Source organism: Rhinopithecus roxellana, chromosome 16 (genome assembly GCF_007565055.1).
Source record: "Rhinopithecus roxellana isolate Shanxi Qingling chromosome 16, ASM756505v1, whole genome shotgun sequence".
NCBI classification, from domain to species: Eukaryota; Metazoa; Chordata; class Mammalia; order Primates; family Cercopithecidae; genus Rhinopithecus; species Rhinopithecus roxellana.
In genome coordinates this window covers 58,597,448-58,617,470 of record NC_044564.1, presented here as the reverse complement: position 1 = coordinate 58,617,470, position 20,023 = coordinate 58,597,448, and the positions used below count along the sequence as shown (strand labels likewise).

Genomic DNA, 20,023 nt, shown 5'->3' with positions numbered 1-20,023 from the left:
GGGGTTAGGGTGTAGACGCCCTGTGCACCAGCTCAGGCTAGAATGGCCCCAGGCATGACTTTGGGCTTTCCCTCACCTCTCCCACCCAAAGTGGGGGGCTCCATTTAGCCCCACTTTCTCCAGGATCTCCCCACCCTCCACCCCCAGGGACCTTCCCCAAACAAAAGCAAGATTAACGCCTCATTTGAAACGTCCCTCATTTTTCATCTCCCCTCTGGCTCTTGCCTAATGAGGTTTTCGACAAATGTCAACAGTCGTCTCTAAGTTACCTTTACTCCTACTTAGCTTTGGGCCTCTGCCCCACCCCTTCCCTGAAACTGTTCTTACTGAATGAAGTCCTAGTTGCTAATTCCTGTGACACCTTCCTATCCCTAAACTGACTTGACTAGTCTGCCAACTAATTACTGCTTAAAGCTCTCTCTCTTCTCTGTCATTTTGTAAACCCATTCTCCCGCTTCTCCTTCTCTGGCTGCTCATTTTGATGTCTCAAGGGTTCCCTTTCTTAACTGTCTGCTCAACTACAATGCCCTAATGTTTGGCGCTGGGCCTTCTCCTCTCCACTCCTGTTCCCCGGGCCTTTATGCCCACACCCCTGGCTTCAGTGTCTGCAGGAGATGCTCACATCTCCTGCTCCAGCTCAGGCCTGTATAAGTGCATTTCCCCAGCAGGCATCACAAAGTCCTTGTCTCAGAGGCCCTTCAAATCAACCTGTCCTAAATTGAACTGGAAACCTTCCTTCTCCATTGCTGTCCTTCCTACATTCCATAAAAGGCACCACCATCCCCATGCACCCAGTTACACTGGCCAGAAACCTAAAGGCCCTGTAGACATTTCCCCACCGTGTCCGGGATTCCTCCTGCATGTACCTTGAAGCCCTTCTGCCTTTCTTGTTAATCCTTACTGACCCTATGGGGTAGGCCGTCACCTCTCCAAACCACTGCAATAAATGCTTTACCTCCAACCTATTTCCCACAGTACCACTGGAAGAAAGCTCTCTAAAAACCCTCTTACTATAAGACTCTACATGATCATATGCCCTTGGTTATAATTTCCCAACAGTCAACTGCCTTCAAGATGACATCCTCACTCCCTGGGCTAGACCTACATAACCTGGCCAGAAGCCTGACCCGTGCTCTCCTCAGACGACATCAGTTGCAGGTCCTGGCCATACTTGCCTGGCTCAGGGTCCCATGCTTCTCTGTCTTTGGACACACTGTTTCATTTTTGTGAAAGTAATTCTATTCTACTGTCTCTGCCCTCGGCAAGCTTAAGGGTCCTTCTTTGGGTCTCCTGTGGCCCTGACACATCCACTCAGTAGGATGAGGGCAGTGGTAGAGGTAAGGGGCAAATAAGTTTCTCCCCATCAGGGGAACCCCATAAAGATGAGGATATTAGGGACTGTGTACCCAATTTTACATGTGTTCCCCACTGCAAACAACGTGCCTAGTACTCGACTGCTGTTCAGTAAGTGTTTGCTGAGTGAGGGCATGCGGCTTTTTCTGTGATAATCAGATAAAGCCTAAAGTCTATGGTAGGCACTATTTTTGCTTCCCAATTCCCTACTATCTTGCTTCCTAAAATGCACTGGCAGCTGTTTTCACTGAGGTGGATGACTTCTGATGATATCAACACACAGTACATTTCACTGTGCTGAGACTGCTTCCCCTGGCTGCTGGCAGAGGCAGAGGCGAAAGACGCTTTAGGACTTGAAAACACACAGTCCATGATAAAGAAGAGAAAAACAAGAAAACAGCTACAAGGAAGCCTGAAAACAAAAAGTGTACCGAAGTGTAAAGGTGCTCATGTTTCCAGCCAGTTCATGGGACAGTTACTCAGGGTAAGAGGCCACCTCTACGGCTTCCCCCAGATACCATCTAGCTTCACTAGGGAAGAAAACTACATCATTATGGGCTGGTTGGGTTCCCTCTGCCCCTAGGAGAAAACACTTTTGTTACATTCATTCTTGGCAAGATACTTCCTCTGAGTAATCTTTCACTTTTGTAAGTGCTAAAGTTATCAAAGAAGAAAATAAAACATCTATGAAAGTGTTGCCACTGTGCAGAAACAGCACCAGTCGGCCTCTCAAATACAATAATAAAACCGATTTACCAGGAGCTCTAGCTAATTATGCACCGTTGCTATGGTTATTCTGTGAGACAATAAAAGGTAATGGGGCTGTTTCTGAAGTGAGTAGAAAAGAACCCCACACAATCACTGAGGTGGACTGCTGGCTCTTTTGAACAATTTCTCCCCCAGTCAGCGTGTGTCTGGATGAGGCGAAGTCATTAAAATACAAGGCCTCCTGACAAGGGCTGCTAACCTCCATCCTTAAAAAACAAAAAAGACTTTTCTAACCATAAAATATCTTCCATTAATGAGTTTTCCAATTAGATTTGTTTTGCCAACTGGAAAAAAAATAGTAATCATGGACAGACTAACCAAGGGTCTGAGGGCTATGTACTAACCTGAAGGAGAAGCAGGCTGGCTATGGCAAGACCATAAAGGTGGCCAACAGGACTTAGTGACTGTGAGCCTTTGTTTCCAAAGACATTTTCTACTTGGCTCAGCCGCTCAGAATAGCAGGCTGCATTCAGAGCGTATGGATGTGATTTATGTATTTTCACTGTTTTTTTTTTTTTTTAATTAAAAATTTTCTCTGAGGATAAAAGAAATTGAATGTTGGTGAGCTTGTTCAGTGAAATAGACCTTAGAAAACCCAGGACCTGTGTTCAGAGACAGCCACAGGGGAAGGCATCCTGGTATCTGAGTGGAATCTTCTGTGAAACAAAGAAATTGTGATCACAGTATGAAAGCAACGAGCTTTCTTCTCATGTGATTAAGAAATAGTATTTGAAATCTACAAGACTCAGCTGGTAGGATGCTTAGTCATACATGGGTTAGAAAATGAAAGACCTAAGAGACTTCAAGAGGCTACCTACTCTACTCCCATCCTCTAAATCTCTAGGTGCTGAAAAAGGAAAAGAAAGGAGTGGGAGGAGCAGGGAGTAAGTAAGGGAAGAGGGGAGTCCAAGGAAGATAGGAATACAGAACGAGAGGAAGCTATCTCTAACATCTTGAAAAGGAAAAGTTTTTCAAGAAATTTCAGGTCTCAGAACAGTGACAAGTCATCTAAAGTTTTTAGGTCTTCACTAAGATTTGGCTGGTATTTTTATAACAGGAATATTTAACTTTTTCTTTGCTTGCCATTGTTATCTAGTGGTTACTCTATTTACAGGTGTGTGGTCCCCTCTGAGCCATATTTCTCATTGAGTGGGTAGCAGTATCACCACTCCTCTTGACAATTTCACTTTGAAGGACCTTCCTCTGAAGGATGCAGCTGAGAGGAAAGTCAGTTCCCACCTGATGCAGTTACTCTGCTGTCAGTATCCCATCTGATGGGAAAAAAGCTGCATATACAACTGAACGTTTAAGGCAAGCTTGTCCAACCCATGGCCCGCAGGCTGCACGCTGCCCAGGATGGCTTTAATGCGGCCAAACACAAATCTGTAAACTTGCTTAAAACATTATGAGATTTTTTTGCCTTTTTTTTTTTTATAGCTTACCAGCTATCGTTAGTGTAGTTTATGTGGGGCCCAAGACAATTCTTCTTCTTCCAGTATGACCCAGGGATGCAAAAAGATTGGACATCCCTGATTTAAGAAAATCCTTGGTTTTTCCAAAATAACCATGTAATCTATAGTGTCTCTTTCACTGCAGACAAGTATATCATAAGCACACACTAAACTGAAATTGTCGTTTATTCCGAAAAAAAATTTCACTTTAGTCAGAAAAACCTCATCCATTCAAATTTCTCTATTTAGGATTTATCATTTCACAGATGCAACAGATATAATTCTAAATGAATAAAACTGACTTCATTTCAGGGTCCACTAAATATTTTATGATACAATAATATGAAGCCTAAATTATTGTGAATTATGTTTTTCAACTTCAGTTTTAATTATCTGTCCATGTTTGTTCATCTTTTAATGGTATGTGAGGGCATGAAACTAGTATTTCCTTTTTAAAAAACTACTTTAGTATTCCCACAACTAGCATTTAGGCTTTGTTTATCCCTTTTATCATGAAAGTCAGAGTTTAGCTTAATTATGAACTGACACAAACATCAGTGAATCAGTGACTTTCTGAGACAGAAGTTAGTCAATCCATGATAAACCTATAGAAGAACAGACAGACATTCAATTATGCCACGTCCTCTTTGATCTACTGAATACTTTCTTTTAATGTTGCTTCTACTAACAAGATTGCAAATGCCTTGATGGTATCTTTGTTTGCTCCTGGTGTTTTGCACAGAGCACATATTCAGTAAGTATTTTTGTGCACCAATAAATGTTAACACAAAGAAGCATCATTTGACTTCATTAGAAAAATAAGGCACATGCATTAGTTTCCCTGATTCTGTCTGAATTTGAAGTTTGCTTCAATAGGTTTCACTAAGGAAAAAGTTGCATTGGCTTTCTTTAGAATAATCCAAAAACCCACGGATGTTTCCTGCCAGGCTTGGGAAACATGAGGTAAGGACAAGGAATTCACTTGGCAGGTCCCCAAGTGGCATCTGCCAGTACTTACAAATCGAGCTTTCACTCTCTTGGGTAACTCTTCATCTAAAGTGTAGATGTCCTCTCTCTTCATTGCTATCTGGGATCCATCTTCAAACTCAACCTAATGAAATAAGATAATATGATACACATTAAAAAAACAGCACTGACCATTTTTAAAGGTTCCAATCAACTACATAAAAAGATGAAAAGGACTCAAACAGAACAAACAAGGGAACCAGCCGAAGACCAAAGGAAGTAAGAAGAGTTATTTCCCTTATTAAACTAAGTACAGGCCGGGCATGGTGGTTCACGCCTGTAATCCTAGCACTTTGGAAGGCTGAGGGAGGCAGATTCCAAGGTCAGGAGATTGAGACCATCCTGGGCAACATGGTGAAACCCTGTCTCTACCAAAAATACAAAACTTAGCCAGGCATGGTGGTGCATGCCTGTAGTCCCAGCTACTTGGGAGGCTGAGGCAGGAGACTTGCCTGAACCCGGGAGGCAGAGGTTGCAGTGAGCTGAGATTGCACCACTGCACTCCAGCCTGGCGAAGAGTAAGACTCCGTCTCAAAACCAAAAAAATAAATAAACTAAATGCAAAATACATTTTAAAACAGGCCAAAATTCTTGGAAATGAGTGTCTTGGAATATGGGATATGAAAACTTTATCTGGCAAAGCAAAAACAAAGAAAAGTAGCTGCTGATCAAATGGAAATCATAAAACATGAAACTGTGGGAAATTTAGCATTAAAATGGGTTGGGTCTGTTAACACCATTTCTTTAAGAGGCTCTGACAACGTAACAAGGAGAACGGTTTCTCTCTGTGAAAGGAAATATGACATATTTCCTTTTTTTTCTTTTTAATTAAGACAGGGCCTTGCCCTGTTGATCAGGCTGCAGTGCAGTGGCCTGATCTCAGCTCACTGCAACCTCAACCTCCCAGGCTCAAGCAATCCTCCCACCTCAGCCTCCTGAGAAGCTGGAACCATGGCCATGTGCCACCATGCTCAGCTATTTTATTTTATTTTTTTTTTAGTAGAGACAAGGTCTCACTAGACTCAAGCAGTTCTCCCACGTTGGCCTCCCAAAGTGTTGGGATTACAGGTGTCAGCCACCATGCCCGACCTGTTTACTCTTATATAATAATCCTTCCAGATAAAATAATTTCTCCAATTCTTACAGAGCTTGAACTTTCAAAACTCACTTGTCAAATTCAATCAAATGCCATCAAAGGAGCTAGGAAAATCTGTTTCTCAACTTGCTAACATGTAAACCTCATCAATGTGTGAAAATACGTCATTATCTAAAACAAAATGTTTAAAACTTTTTTCACACTAACCAAATGGAAGCAAATAATTCCATAACCAATTTTTTTTTTAACATTTTAAAAGATTTTGTCAAAGAAAAGATAAGTAACCACATTTGGTTAGTGCTACATGTAAGAAGCTTTACTTTTGCACTTATTATTTAATTAAATGTAATTAACAGAAACCTAGAGCACCTAGGTTTAGATTGGTTTAGGTTTAATCCAACATGAACTGATCTAGCAGGAAACAAAAGGGATGTAATCAGGTAGAATACTTAATATGTTCTAATTCTGAACCACATGATATTTTTCAAGTCCCTAAGTTTTGTTTGTCTGAATTTTTTACTTTTAAGAAATGAAAATATGCTTGTACTTCTTGTCAAGAGGTAAGTTAAACCACACAGCAGTGCCATGTTAATAAAAAAAATCTAGAGTTTGAAAAAAATTTACACTTATTTTTGTTTTTTGGTTTTTTCTTGAGACAGAGTTTTGCTCTTGTTGCCTAGGTTGGAGTGCAACGGCATGATCTCGGCTCACTGCAACCTCTGCCTCCTGGGTTCAAGTGATTCTCCTGCCTCAGCCTCCCAAGTAGCTGGGATTATAAGCATGCCGCCACCATGCCTGGCTAATTTTTATATATATTTTTTAGTAGAGACGGGGTTTCACCACGTTGGTGAGGCTGGTCTTGAACTCCTGACCCCAGGTGATCTGCCTGCCTTGGTCTCCCCAAGTGCTGGTATTACAGGTATGAGCCACTGTGCCCAGCCACACTTATTGTTTAATTCACAGAATGTCCAACTGATATATTGCTGCACTTTGCATTAAACAAACACTCTCTTAAGCTTGGGTGGATGATAACATTAACTGGCCACATCTGTGCCAATGCATTGGTCTAGGTTTGCAGAGACGCCCACGTAGGTATGTCTCTCAGGCAAAAGTTACCAATTCTGGTTGATGAACATCCATCACTACCTTAATAAAGGTCAAACATATAATTGAATGTATTATCATCCACGAACTGTTAGCATTTTGAATAAGCTAAACAATACAGTGGAATTAGGTGCCAGTCACATGAGAACTCTTGCTGCCACTTCTGGGAGGGCTGACAATGGGAAGGGTTTTCTTCCTGGCCTTGTTTGAGCAGAATCATTTCTTTAACATTTAACTAGGCCATAGTGTCATCTGATTTACACAATTTGATAGCATAGCTAGAACGACCTGTGCCTACTTTCATTTGTTTTAGACCACTTAAAACATCTAAAAGACAAAAAACAATTACAAATCTAGAAGGGAGTATGCTGTGCTAGGACTAGGGTAACCAACTATCCTAGTTCACCTGGGACTCAGGGGTCCCTTGGGATGTAGTTATTTTCAGTACTAAAATCAGGGATGGTCCCAGGCAAGCAGGGATGGTTGTCCACCCTAGTTAGGGCGGAGCTGAGAGAGAATTTTGGCCCTCTCTTTACCAGCTGTGTGCTCTCAGACAAATTATTAAAAAATTATTCTTAAATCATTAAAATTTGGTTCACAGCCTTTCTTCCCTCATTTGTAAGACAGGAGTCAATAACATCTATTTTGTAGGACTACTCTGAGGGTCAAAAAATGCATATGCCTAATGCCTAGTATATTAAGCACTGTGCAGCAGGTATTTATTTATCTGTCATATCTATTTTTAAAACTGTCTTTATTTGATGGTGAAGTTTAATAATTAGACACAAAACACAAAATGATCTCAAAAGGCCACTTGGCTTAATGAGGAATTTTAAACTACTTGTGCTTGAGAGACAATTTTAATATTAGTCTTAACTTTTTCATTGAGTCTATAAATATGCTTACAGTTTTATATTGATAGACCATATAAATTCAACTGAAGTTAACACACTGATTACTAATTAGCCTGAATTTCAACATATTCTCATTATGTGATACTTTTCATGTAGCAAATGGCTTTGCTACATGTAAGAAGCTTTACTTTTGCACTTATTATTTAATTAAATGTAATTATTTTATTGTGCATTATGTAGTAATGCTTCTTTTTCTGGATCCTCCAGTATTATTAGCCTGTCTTGCGATTTTTGCCTAATTCTGGTCATTCTAATGCAAAGATGCTCCAGTACCTTTACTATTATAAATAACTTGAATTTGTGTCTTGAGACCATATGCAAATACCATATGCAAAGGGGGAAATGGCCTTTACACAGACACACAGACACACACACACACAATGTATGTGCATACATCCTCCCCTATCCATTCCCCTTGGGTTTTTCTAGACCATGAAAAACACTCTCTCCTAAGTTTTTCAAACTTCTTTGAACACCTTTAATTGCACTGTGCTCCAGTTCCTGACGCAGTGTCTTATAATGCACTCTTCCATTTAAGCTCTTGCTCCTTATCAGTCTTTGAACAATTTCTCTGTTGAAACTGACAGTCTTATCATTCTCAAGCTGTTTCTCAACAGGCCTGAACCTTCTTGCTTTTTCTCCTTTTACTTCAATCTTCCTGTTTTCACTCTACACTTTAGCCTAAGAATCTTGATTTCTGACACAGTGTTACTGAAAAGTCTACAATGTATTGGCTCTAAATGTCCCCTTTTAAAACCTTTCTGAAGGAATATAAATGTACATGTGCTACCCACGTTGTTTCCCTTATTAAAGTTTAACTCATGGCCAGGCGCGGTGGCTCAAGCCTGTAATCCCAGCACTTTGGGAGGCCGAGACGGGCGGATCACGAGGTCAGGAGATCGAGACCATCCTGGCTAATACGGTGAAACCCCGTCTCTACTAAAAAATACAAAAAACTAGCCGGGCGAGGTGGCGGGCGCCTGTAGTCCCAGCTACTCAGGAGGCTGAGGCAGGAGAATGGCATGAACCCGAGAGGAGGAGCTTGCAGTGAGCTGAGATCCGGCCACTGTACTCCAGCCTGGGTGACAGAGCAAGACTCCGTCTCAAAAAAAAAAATAAAAATAAAAAAATAAAGCTTAACTCATTCTCATTTCTGGGTGAAATAAAAGTAATTCATTTTTAAATTGTATATATACTCTTTAATACTATGTAGGGTTCCCTAGTGAACAGAATGTCCAACTGATAGCCGTACTTTTCATTTAAACAAGCATTCCTTTAAGCTTGGGTGGATGATAACCATCAGCTCCTTGTGACATTAACTGGCCACATCTATGTCAATGCACTGTTGTCTAGCTTTGCAGAGATAGGGGGTGGAGTGGGGAGAGCATGTCTCTCAGCAAGAGCCAATTCAGGGGCCGCTGGTTGAAGAGTGGCCATCACTGTCTTGGCTGAAGGTGAGATGAATTGGCCAACTAGTCTCTCCCCATACAACAGAAACAGTGGAAGGCAGCCTGTCTTCTAGTCACTTATCTTTCTGGCAGAACCATATTCCTTACAATTAAATCATTCATCAAATGTTGTTAAGAGTTTCCCAGTGTCCAACTTGGTAATAAAATTCCAGGGTTTCGATCTGGGTCATTACACATTGAATCTTTGCCTCCTGCATAAAATAAGAGGTGCCCCAAATTGATGTGGCTTATTGATCAGCAGCACACCTGAGATACTATCTCCTTCTGACTTATCATGTCAATCTCAGCAAGCATCACAGAGAAGGAAGAACCCACCTGGTACATGTGGGCAATATTTGATCCAAAATATTTTGCTCCATAGAGTTTGCCATCGGGCCACTTGACTTGGACGACTTCTCCCTCAGCCGGTGGGCCCAGCTTCAGACAGTCTCGGCTCTGCAGAATAAACAGAGACAGGCTTTTCAAGAGGAGTGCCTAAGTTACTGCATTTAGAACTTAGCAAATGATGAACTCCTGGCAATTAAAAGGAGTTATTGCCTTTGTGTTTTATGGATTATGATCTCGCATGGGTGTTCAGGGGAACAGATGTGAGCCAAAGGAGTATTTAAAGATTCAGCCTATATCATAAAGTTGCAAAGGAGCCACCATAATCCAAGCAGAAAAAAACAGCAGCATTTACATTTGCTATTTGAAAAAGAATTGTTCAGGGGGTAACTAAAATATGCATAGAAACCGCTTTAGCTGAGGAATAGACCAGCTAATGATTTATAACACCTGACATTTATATAGCATTTTGCAGTTAACAAAATACTTCAGCATACATCTCATGTGATCTTATAATCAACCCATGACATAGAAAGAGATTGTTAATTATCCCCGTTTCAGTGACAAGGAAACTGAGACTCCTGCGAGGATCCTTTAAGTTGCCAGGATCTCTGAAGAAGTGAAGCTGAATGGGAGAATAAAAGACACCCAGGTGACAGTGGAGCAGGGGAGAAATGGCGTGCAACTGAAGCAGGCAGGACTTGCCAATGCAGTGGGGAAGGGAAAACAGGAGCACCTGCAGCATGGCGGGTGGAGCTGGGTGGGTGTGTCCTGTTTAGCACACCCCTTCTAAAGACCCCCTGGACCTCCCTACATAAATGGCTTCTGCCAGCATCTCCTGTTAATTGACTAGCCCACCTTTTTCTGCAGGTAACCATGGTGGCACCCATAACCAGAATCTTTTCATTTCAGATCTGTTTCACGTTGCCACCTCCCAAGGCAGTAATTCAGAACAAACTCCCCGGGTGATTAATCCTGAAAGGTGCTTTTATTTTTATTTTATTTTATTTTATTTTATTTTATTTTATTTTATTTTATTTTATTTTTAAGGCATGGGAGCGGGACAGGGAAGATAGTAAAACATTTAAACATTTGCTCACACCTAGTTTGCAAACTTTTAAATTTGTATGTATTGAGTAGGACGCTATACAATTTTAATACAAGGGAATTAAATACTTGACTATGGTAATTTTTAATTTCTTTTGCACAGTTAGCAATTCATGATTTGCTAATACTGGTATTTTACTGACGAGGACAATCTGAATGACTGAAATGCACACTTGACCAATCAAGCTATAAATGCAGACTGGGCACATTCTGTGGTTTAAATGAGAGGCATACACAGGAAATATTTAGTTGTTTATGACTGGAAATCTACCATGTATTATTTCTTATTACTAATAGAAATTGTGCCTTATAAAGGAGTGGCCACTTCATTTCTGGGTTAGGAGTATACACGGAAGGCCCAGCTGTTCATTTTTCTACCTGCAGGCTGTGCTTCCATTAGAGTTACAGCAAAGAAAAAAATAGCTTGCTCAGAGGCTCTACAGAACTGACAATATGCATCTAACTTAGTCAAATGAAAGTAAGTCTTTTGTTGGCCTTCATAATACTTGACCTCAGGACATGCGGAATTGAAAGGGTAGGCTGTAGAGATGTATTCAATGTATGCCCACGGGGTTACCACCTCTCTTTCCATTTCCCTTCCCAAGATTTATGTGGTACCAAGAACACTGGAAGGTATAGCTTCTGAGTACAAACTGATTACATGTGTCAGTCTCTGAGGTTAGAGAGTCGCATCAGCTCTGGATTCCTCTGAGCTGAAGCCCAGGTGCTGGGGTAAGCATGGTGGCAGGAGGTGGCATATGCTTTTCCCGCTGCTAACGCTTTCTCCCATGTGGAGGGATCTCCACTCAGATAATACATCTGGCTCATCTTCACCCCCTGTTAACCTTTTACAAGAGGATTGGTTATGACTTACTTTTATTTTTGAATTCTGAAGGAGACTGTATTTCCCAAACTATGTGTCATGGTACCCTGGAGTGCCACAGCAAACTCATGGGGACCCTGTAGAATACATTCAAGGGAAGCACGGTGACACTTGTGAGGCACCCAGCTTACTAATACTGGTGAGTTATTTGGACCTAATTTACTTAACACATAGAACTGTTAGGCATTTCTTTTGACTGAGAGGCACTATAAAAAGCATGCTGAGGTACGAAGGGTGCTGTGAGCCAAGAAAGTTTGGTGACCTCTAGATCAGCACCTTCCCTTTTTCTCTGGAGCCATCATGCAGACAGAGAACCTGCACTCTGCTCTGCTCCTTCCACAGAGAGGAGCCTGCACTTTCCTGTACTGCCCATCACTAGGTAAGCCTGTCTAATTCCAGGGTCCATATTTGAAACCTGTTTGCCCACAGATATAAGCCGCACTCCTCAATATCTGCTTTATTACTCATAAAGGTAATACGTTATACCTCCAAATCCTGACTCCTCTGTCTCGCTTTTCCTCAGGCAGGGTGAGACATGCTATTTATTGGGTACTTCTCGAATCCCCACAGAGGCAAGTCAAAGCCTCAGGAAATTCCAGAGGCTGTACCCTGCACTTTCTTACCCACACAAACAACTTTCAAGCAGGAGAGTTACGGCCTCGCTTTCCTTATCATTTAGGTCCTTAATTTTACGGATTTGCCCTTCAGCAGAACTTTATTCACCTTTAAAACAAAATCCCTCAAAATAAATCCCGACCTGCAATTTTAGGTACCATATCACCAAGGAGAGGTGAGGGACATAGAAACGCGGACTAGACAAGCATAAACTGCATTCGAGCAGTTTAATCTTAAAAACATAGTTTCATTAACAAACTGAATGGATGAACTTTACTAAGTGACAATTCTTTTTCAAAAAGGCTTTTGGAAACAATGCCTGGGATACTTTGGTATCTTTTATTACTAATTGTAAACTAACCTTTTACTCACAGGAAATCTTAATTTAGCACTGGAAGTGCCTGACCTCAACTAACTCCTTACTGCTCAGCCTCCTCCTAATGTTGCTCGGTATCAGCCACAAAGATTAAATTCATAATCTTTCATGCCAAACTCAAGACGACACTTCAGTTTGCTTTCTCAATCTTCTTGCTTTCAAAACTCTTTTTCTTTATTTATAGAAGAAAAATAACAAACCAACTTTGTAACAAGTTAACTTATTCTGTGCTTCCCCCACCTCCAAAACCAGGGGGCACGATTCTCATCCATAACAGCTCCTTTCTCACCCTTCACCAGGTCATTCAGCTGGAAGGATATATATTTTGATGAGCATATAACTTTATTTAGTATGTAAAATTCATTATTTACTCCCTAGCTATTTTCCAAAAGAAGTTAAGGTAGCTTGGAGTAAAACATAAAAGCGCTTATTTCTGTAACATCTACTTTCATCATAAAGAAATAGTGTCAATTCATCAGCTGTTTCACATTTTGAGTTTGCCAGCAACTTCCTATGACTACGTGGGAAATAAATTTAAACAAGAATGAAACTAGAAGCATGTGGGCTGATGAAAAGAAGTTGAAAGGTTTGATATTTAGGCTTCTCTGATTCTCTCCAAAGTAGAAGCTGGTGGGTGTCCCCAAAATTGTTTCAATCACTAATTCAAAACCGATTTACTGACCACCTACTGTGTGTGAGCCACTAGGAGCCAATAAAGCCCACCGGCCCAAGCCAGAGACAGACAGAGGGCATTGCACCCACACATGAGGCCTGTCACACTAAACTCCACAGTTTTGTGGGGTGGGAGTCTCCAGGGTCCTTGCAAGGGGGGAGATCTATGAGGGCTTCAGAGTAGAACTTTGATTTTATTTACAAACTAGGTTTCTGAGTAAGATTTCATTTGGGGTAAAAAAGTTTCTTTTAAAAATAAAAGGTCTGGAAGATGGCCAAATAGGAACAGCTCCGGTCTATAGCTCCCAGTGTGATTGACGCATAAGACGGGTGATCTTTGCAACTGAGATACCTGGTTCATCTCACTGGGACTGGTTAGACAGTGGGTGCAGCCCATGGAGGGCGAGCTGAAGCAGGGTGGGGCGTCGCCTCACCCAGGAAGTACAAGGGGTCGGAAGATTTCCAATTCCTAGCCAAGGGAAGCCGTGACAGACTGTTCTTGGAAAAACAGGACACTCCTGCCCAAATACCGCACTTTTCTCAAGGTCTTAGCAACCAGCAGATACGGAGTTTCTCTCCCGTGCCTGGCTCGGTGAGTCCCATGCCCACAGAGCCTTGCTCACTGCTAACGCAGCAGTCTGAGACCAAAGTGTGAGTTGGCAGCCTGGGTGGGGGAGAGGCGTCTGCTATTGCTGAGGCTTGAGTAGGTAAACAAAGCAGCTGGGAAGCTTGAACTGGGCGGAGCCCACCGCAGCTCAAAAAGGTCCACTGCCTCTAGACTCCACCTCTGTGGGCAGAGCATAGCTGAACAAAAGGCAGCAGACAACTTCTGCAGACTTAAACTTCCCTGTCTGACAGCTCTGAAGAGAGAAGTGGTTCTCCCAGCATGGCGTATGAGCTCTGAGGAAGGGCAGACTGCCTCCTCAAGTGGTCCCTGACCCCCGTGTAGCCTAATTGGGAGACAACTCCCAGTAGGGGTAGACAGACACCTCATATAGGCAGCTCCCCATTAGGGACAAAGCTTCCAGAGGAAGGATCAGGCAGCAATATTTGCTGTTCTGCCTCCGCTGGTGATACCCAGGCAAACAGGGTCTGGAGTGGACCTACAGCAAACTCCAACAGATCTGCAGCTGAGATCTGCCGCAGTATTCACAACAGCAAAGGCTTGGAACCAACCCAAATGTCCATCAATGATAGACTGGATTAAGAAAATGTGGCACAGACACACCATGGAATACTATGCAGTCATTAAAAAGGATGAGTTAATGTCATTTGCTGGGACTTGGATGAAGCTGGAAACCATCATTCTGAGCAAACTATCACAAGGACAGAAAACCAAACACCGCATGTTCTCACTCATAGGTGGGAAATGAACAATAAGAACACATGGACACACAGCAGGGACCATCATACACCGGGGCCTGTTGAGGGGTGGGGGGCTGGGGGAGGGATAGCATTAGGAGAAATACCTCATGTAAATGATGAGTTGATGGGTGCAGCAAACCAACATGGCACATGTATACCTATATAACAAACCTGCACGTTGTGCACATGTACCCTAGAACATAAAGTATAATTTGAAAAAAATAAAATAAATAAAAGGTCTGAAAAAAATTAAGTATATCAAAAGGTCTAAAAATGAAGGGATGTAGTTTGTGGAATGCAACAGCTTGAGTGGTCTGCCCTCCCTCTTACAGGTCTCCAGCTGGTTCACATATGCTTGGGTTCAGCACCAGGAACCAGGCACTAGAGCACAGCTTCTCAAAGTGTGTTCCCAACCCTGGAGCACACATTAAAAATGAGAATTCCAAGTATCCCCAAAACTCTCTCTGACTTAGGCGACTTCTTTTTTTTTTGGTGACGGAGTCTCGCTCTGTCGCCCAGGCTGGAGTGCAGTGGCTGGATCTCAGCTCACTGCAAGCTCCGCTTCCCGGGCTCACGCCATTCTCCTGCCTCAGCCTCCCGAGTAGCTGGGACTACAGGCGCCTGCCACCTCTCCCGGCTAGTTTTTTGTAGTTTTTAGTAGAGACAGGGTTTCACCGTGTTAGCCAGGATGGTCTTGATCTCCTGACCTTGTGATCCGCCCGTCTCGGCCTCCCAAAGTGCTGGGATTACAGGCTTGAGCCACCGCGCCCGGCCGCGACTTCTTTTAAGCAATCTAGAATTTAAGGTCGATTATAGAAAAGGATGTAAAATGCTAAAGAGGCTTTTCCTAATGCAGTTTACTTTGTATGTTATTGGAGTAAGTAAACACCTTTGCTAGAAAATTATATGCATTAAAACCTTGATAAATGCATTTTTCTCAGTTGCTGTCTAGACTCTTTGAAGCAGTTCGTCTTCACCTAACATAAATAGCTGTTTACCATTTGCTGTACTGCCTCCAGGGATGTGTAAACTTGCCTGCAATCTACCAGAGCCTTGTTCTCAAGGACACTGGTGTCTGGAGCTGTCAGTAAGCCCGTAGCTACAGTACTAAATAGATGATGTGAAAATTAAAGACAGAAATCATAATCACGGTGAAGAGTGGCCTTTTGGCTATGATCAGTTACTTCAAGGATCTATACTTGCTCCACCAACTAAAAGGAAAAATTCATCTGCCAGTCTGATTACCTGAATTCTGAAGTCACCGAGTTCTTGGAACTCTTATGAGACCCTTCTAAAGGGACTCCTAGAAGCTGCTGTCCTCAAATGTTGTCTTAGCCCTATCCTCAACCCCATTACTACTCCTTACGTGTATAAACCACACAGCAGGTAGCCCCATCTGTGAGCAGAGTTGCATCAGATGAAGATGTGGCACAGGTGCTCCCAGTAGTTAATTGGCATAGAGTTTGGCTCCTCTGGCAGTCCCCCTTGGGGAGAATGCTTAGGTGACCTGGGGCAAAATGCCGCTAGCATTTCCAGAGATAATCACCAGCTCGTTACTGGACCCTGGCAAGGATTAACAAGACTGACTGACAGCCATGTATGAATCGTAGTGGCTATCTGTCATCTGTTCGGCTGCCCAGCTTTGGAACCCCCTTCTCCCCACAGTCTAATGGGGACTGAGCTGGCCTGATATCATAGTCGCTGAACACTGCCAGACACTTCCTTCCCCAGCTTCTCTCACAGCAAAGACAGCTACAGAGGCCTGGCCAGTGGGCTACACCAGTCCAGGATTTAGAACCTGTGATCAGAGATGCAGGAATACAAGTAGAAGGGAGAATTTCCTCAGACAGCAGTGACAGCAGCAGCAGCAGCACTCGCAGGCCTATGGCAGAGGCTAGGTCCAGTCTCACCACATACGGGGAGGCAGTGTGTCCTTCCTGGATGGCATCTGTGGCCTGGTCTTGCCCACAGCTGCAGCTAAACAGCCTCCTTTTTGTTCTTGCCTGTTTTCTGACCTTTGTTTTCTGCATTCCTGGAGATTCTGGAAGTTCCCCAATAACCTTTCACTACATTTCTGTACAGCCTAAATCAAGGTCAGTTTCTGTTGGTTGCCATTAACGATCCTGATAAGTAACTGCTAGTTTGCATGATGGCAGATCCCGCCTCTCACAAAGTGGAAAGAAACCTCTCACTTAACAAAGGAATATAAAACTGGAGGACTTCCCACACCATGCAAAGGCCCAGCTGCAAAACCATCCTCCTCAAAAAGAAGGGGGCATATTGATGGAAGCACCTACCTGTTCACAAGGATTGGTCCTAGACGACTGGCAGCAGTCTCCAAGTTTTCAATATCCCCCAGTATAAGGATGTGCCCTCTCTGAGGATATCCACAAGAATGTATTCCAGACGATAAAGTCACCAAGCACTTGAGGAATGCCCAGCTCTTAGCAATGGCCTCTCACGGGGGCTACTCTGATGGGGATACACCACTTTGGACTGCTTGTTAAACATGTCATAAGCACCCTTCATGTAGAGATTAGCAAAGAATGAAAACACTTAAAAATTATTTTTAAGGCCCAGCATGGTGGCTCACGCCTGTAATCCCAGCACTTTGGGAGGCCAAGGCGGAAGGATTACTTGAGCTCAGGAATTCAAGACCAGCCTGGGCAACATAGCGCGACTCCATCTCTATAAAACAAACAAGAAGTATTTTTATGAATAATTCTGAGCTTCTATATATTCAGTAGGGAGAAACTGTAAAATCTCTTAAAGATATAAAAAAAATTTTAAACCTCGTATGTCTATCACAAGTGATCACTGTCACCATATTTGGAGTTTTTTTTTCCTATACTTCTAATTTTTAAAAATAATTAAAAGAATTTTTCTCTGTGCTCTTTTCTTTAAGAATTAGGACATCCTATACATGCACAATCTTTCCCCTGCAGAGGTCCAGCCTTTATTTTCTTTCATGTTAGAGCACAGCTGATCTGTCTCTAAAGCCATCTGTCATGAGCTCGGAACTGCAATTCGTGCCATGTTCCTTCGCTTCCTTCCACAGCATTTTGGGGTGGAGGCCTTTTCTTTTTTATTGGGGCAAAATATCCATAACATTAAATTTACCATTTTAACCACATTCAATTGTACATTTCAATGGCATTAAGTTCATAGTGTTGTGAAATCATCACCACTCTCCCTCTTCAGAACTTTTTATCTTTCCAAATAGAAACTCTGCAGTCATTAAACACTAACTCCCCATTATCTCTGCCATCAGCCCCTGGCAACCATTATTCTACTTTCTGTCTCTGAGAATTTGACTATTCTGGGTACCTCATCTAAGCAAAATCCTACAATATTTCTTTTGTGGACATCTATAATATACCTTGATATTTGCCACCTACGATTACATCACAAGCATTTTCTTAGCTATTAATTATCTTTTTAAAAGTCCATTTTACTTGCCAAATATATGCAACAGTATAGATGTACCACAATTAATTTAGCCACTCTTCAATTAAATATTTAGATCATTGCAATTTTCCCCTATCATATACAATGCTATTGTATATTTTTCATAAATCTTTGTCTGAATTACTAACTCTATTCTTAGACTCCTAGAACAAGAGTTACTTAGTAAAAAGGCATATAAACTATTTATAAACTTAGTTTCATCAGCTTTGAAAAATTCAACATCGACTCATTTCTCTAGTGCAGTAAATAAATCTAATGTTAACCACCAGAGAAATTTCTGATTCAGCTGGTCCAAGCCAAATGCCCTTCCAGGCAATCTCATGCTCAGCAGGGTGGGAACTGCTATTCTGGGAGGTTATCTCGCAGCCTAAACTATACATTCTGTGTATAATGAAAGAACCAATTCTATGCCCCTTTTTCTGACTGCATCTTTTTCAGAGTGAGAGCTTTCTAGCATGCTTAGAAGAAAATCTGGAATGCTTCCACCCTGAGGTATCTGTATCTAAGTGTGTTCTGTGCTGGTTCTACACTCCTGTAATTTCAGGCTCTAGGTTAATCGATTCAAGTCAAGCTGCTTCTATACTGACACTAATCATTCAGGGAAACTCCAAGTCTACTGTCCACTTTCTCTTTTTAGTAGTTTTGAGACAGGGTCTCACTCCTGTTGCCCAGGCTGGAGTGATTGCAGTGGCATTATCACAGCTCACTACAGCCTTGGCTTTCCGGGCTCAGGTGATTCTCCCACCTTAGCCTCCCAAATAGCTGAGAATACAGGTGGGTGCCACCAGGCTTGGCTAATTTTTTTTTTTTTTAAGTAGAGATGAGATTTTGCTATGTTGCCCAGCCTCAGCCTCCCAAAGTGCTGGGATTACAGGTGTGAGCCACCACGCCTGGCCTTGTTTGTTTCTTAAAGGATACACACACACCCTTTCTGAACTGCAAGATGCTGTGGTTGTCCCTTAAGCTGAAATGAAGCCCATCTTGCTTCCTCAAGCAGCCAACTTTTTTTTTCCACCAGCCACACTTGGCCAATGTCCTCACACACAACTTTTACCTATCTTCTAAAAGATAGGTCTGTTATTTTCACAGAAATAACAGTACTAACACTTATTTGGTGAATTCCTGAAAGCCAACTAGTTTTTTGTTGTTGTTGCCTTTTGTAGAGACAAGGTCTCACAATGTTGGCAAGGCTGGTCTTGAACTCCTGCCCTCAAAAGGTCCTCCTGCTTCAGCCTCCCAAAATGTTGGGATCACAGGTGTGAGCCACAGTGCCTGGCCCACTGCTTTGTTAGTATGCACTTCCCTCCAGTGATGAGCCCAAAGTGGACACAACGGTTGGTTAAGGTAGTGAGATCCCAGAGATGGAAATTGTTTTGTTATTCTGGAAGTTATTACAGCATTAAGCCTCAGAGGTATATTTTCCAAAGCAGTCACATCTTTGTAATATTAGAAATAGGTGAGATTCTGGCATGCAAAAACTTTAAAAGGCCTAGAAAGTACAAAGTTAGGCAGCTGTTTTGGAAATTACTTTTCTGGTTCCTTTGAAGTGAGGAAGCATAACAAAAGCCAATAACTAGAAACAGGGGTGACGCTGGGGGGTTGACCACACCCAAAAGGCCTGCAGGGGAGGGACCAGGAAGGCAATGTGGGCACAAGAGCAGCAGTTTTAACCCACTAATAAGGGGTTCTCTGCATTCCTGCCTTCTCCTTCCCTTGGAGTGCGTCCTCTGGGCCAGGGACTGAGCTCAGCACTGAGAAAACAGAGACAAAAAAGACCCAGCCCTCTCAGAGACATTTCTCTCAAAGGATTCAGATCCAGCTGGGGACTCAAATACACACATGAGTATCTGCAATACAAGGCACTGTGTGTGACTGTAGGTAGTTAGGCAAAGAGGCGGGAACTCTGTGTCTGTGACCCGCCCTCCCAGGACATCAACTGTGGTCAGGACTTTCTTCTTAAGATTAACCAAAGTTCCTCATGCTGCTTCCTCCACGTTAAGCCACCTGCACAAACTGAGCTAATTACAGACAC

The 20,023-nt window shown here is 42.4% G+C and overlaps 1 protein-coding gene across 6 annotated transcripts in view; it reads right to left on the bottom strand.

Annotated features, from left to right (window-relative positions):
* KDM4C (lysine demethylase 4C) overlaps nt 1-20,023 on the bottom strand; it is a 419,898-nt gene that overhangs the window by 1,177 nt on the left and 398,698 nt on the right. For all 6 annotated transcript variants that reach the window (XM_030919239.1, XM_010357540.2, XM_030919243.1 and 3 more), the window contains 2 exons: nt 9,497-9,616; nt 4,591-4,683 (listed from right to left, as the gene is read on the bottom strand). In XM_030919239.1, the coding sequence (XP_030775099.1) occupies nt 4,591-4,683; nt 9,497-9,616 (213 nt within the window). The remainder of the gene's footprint in view (nt 1-4,590; nt 4,684-9,496; nt 9,617-20,023) is intronic.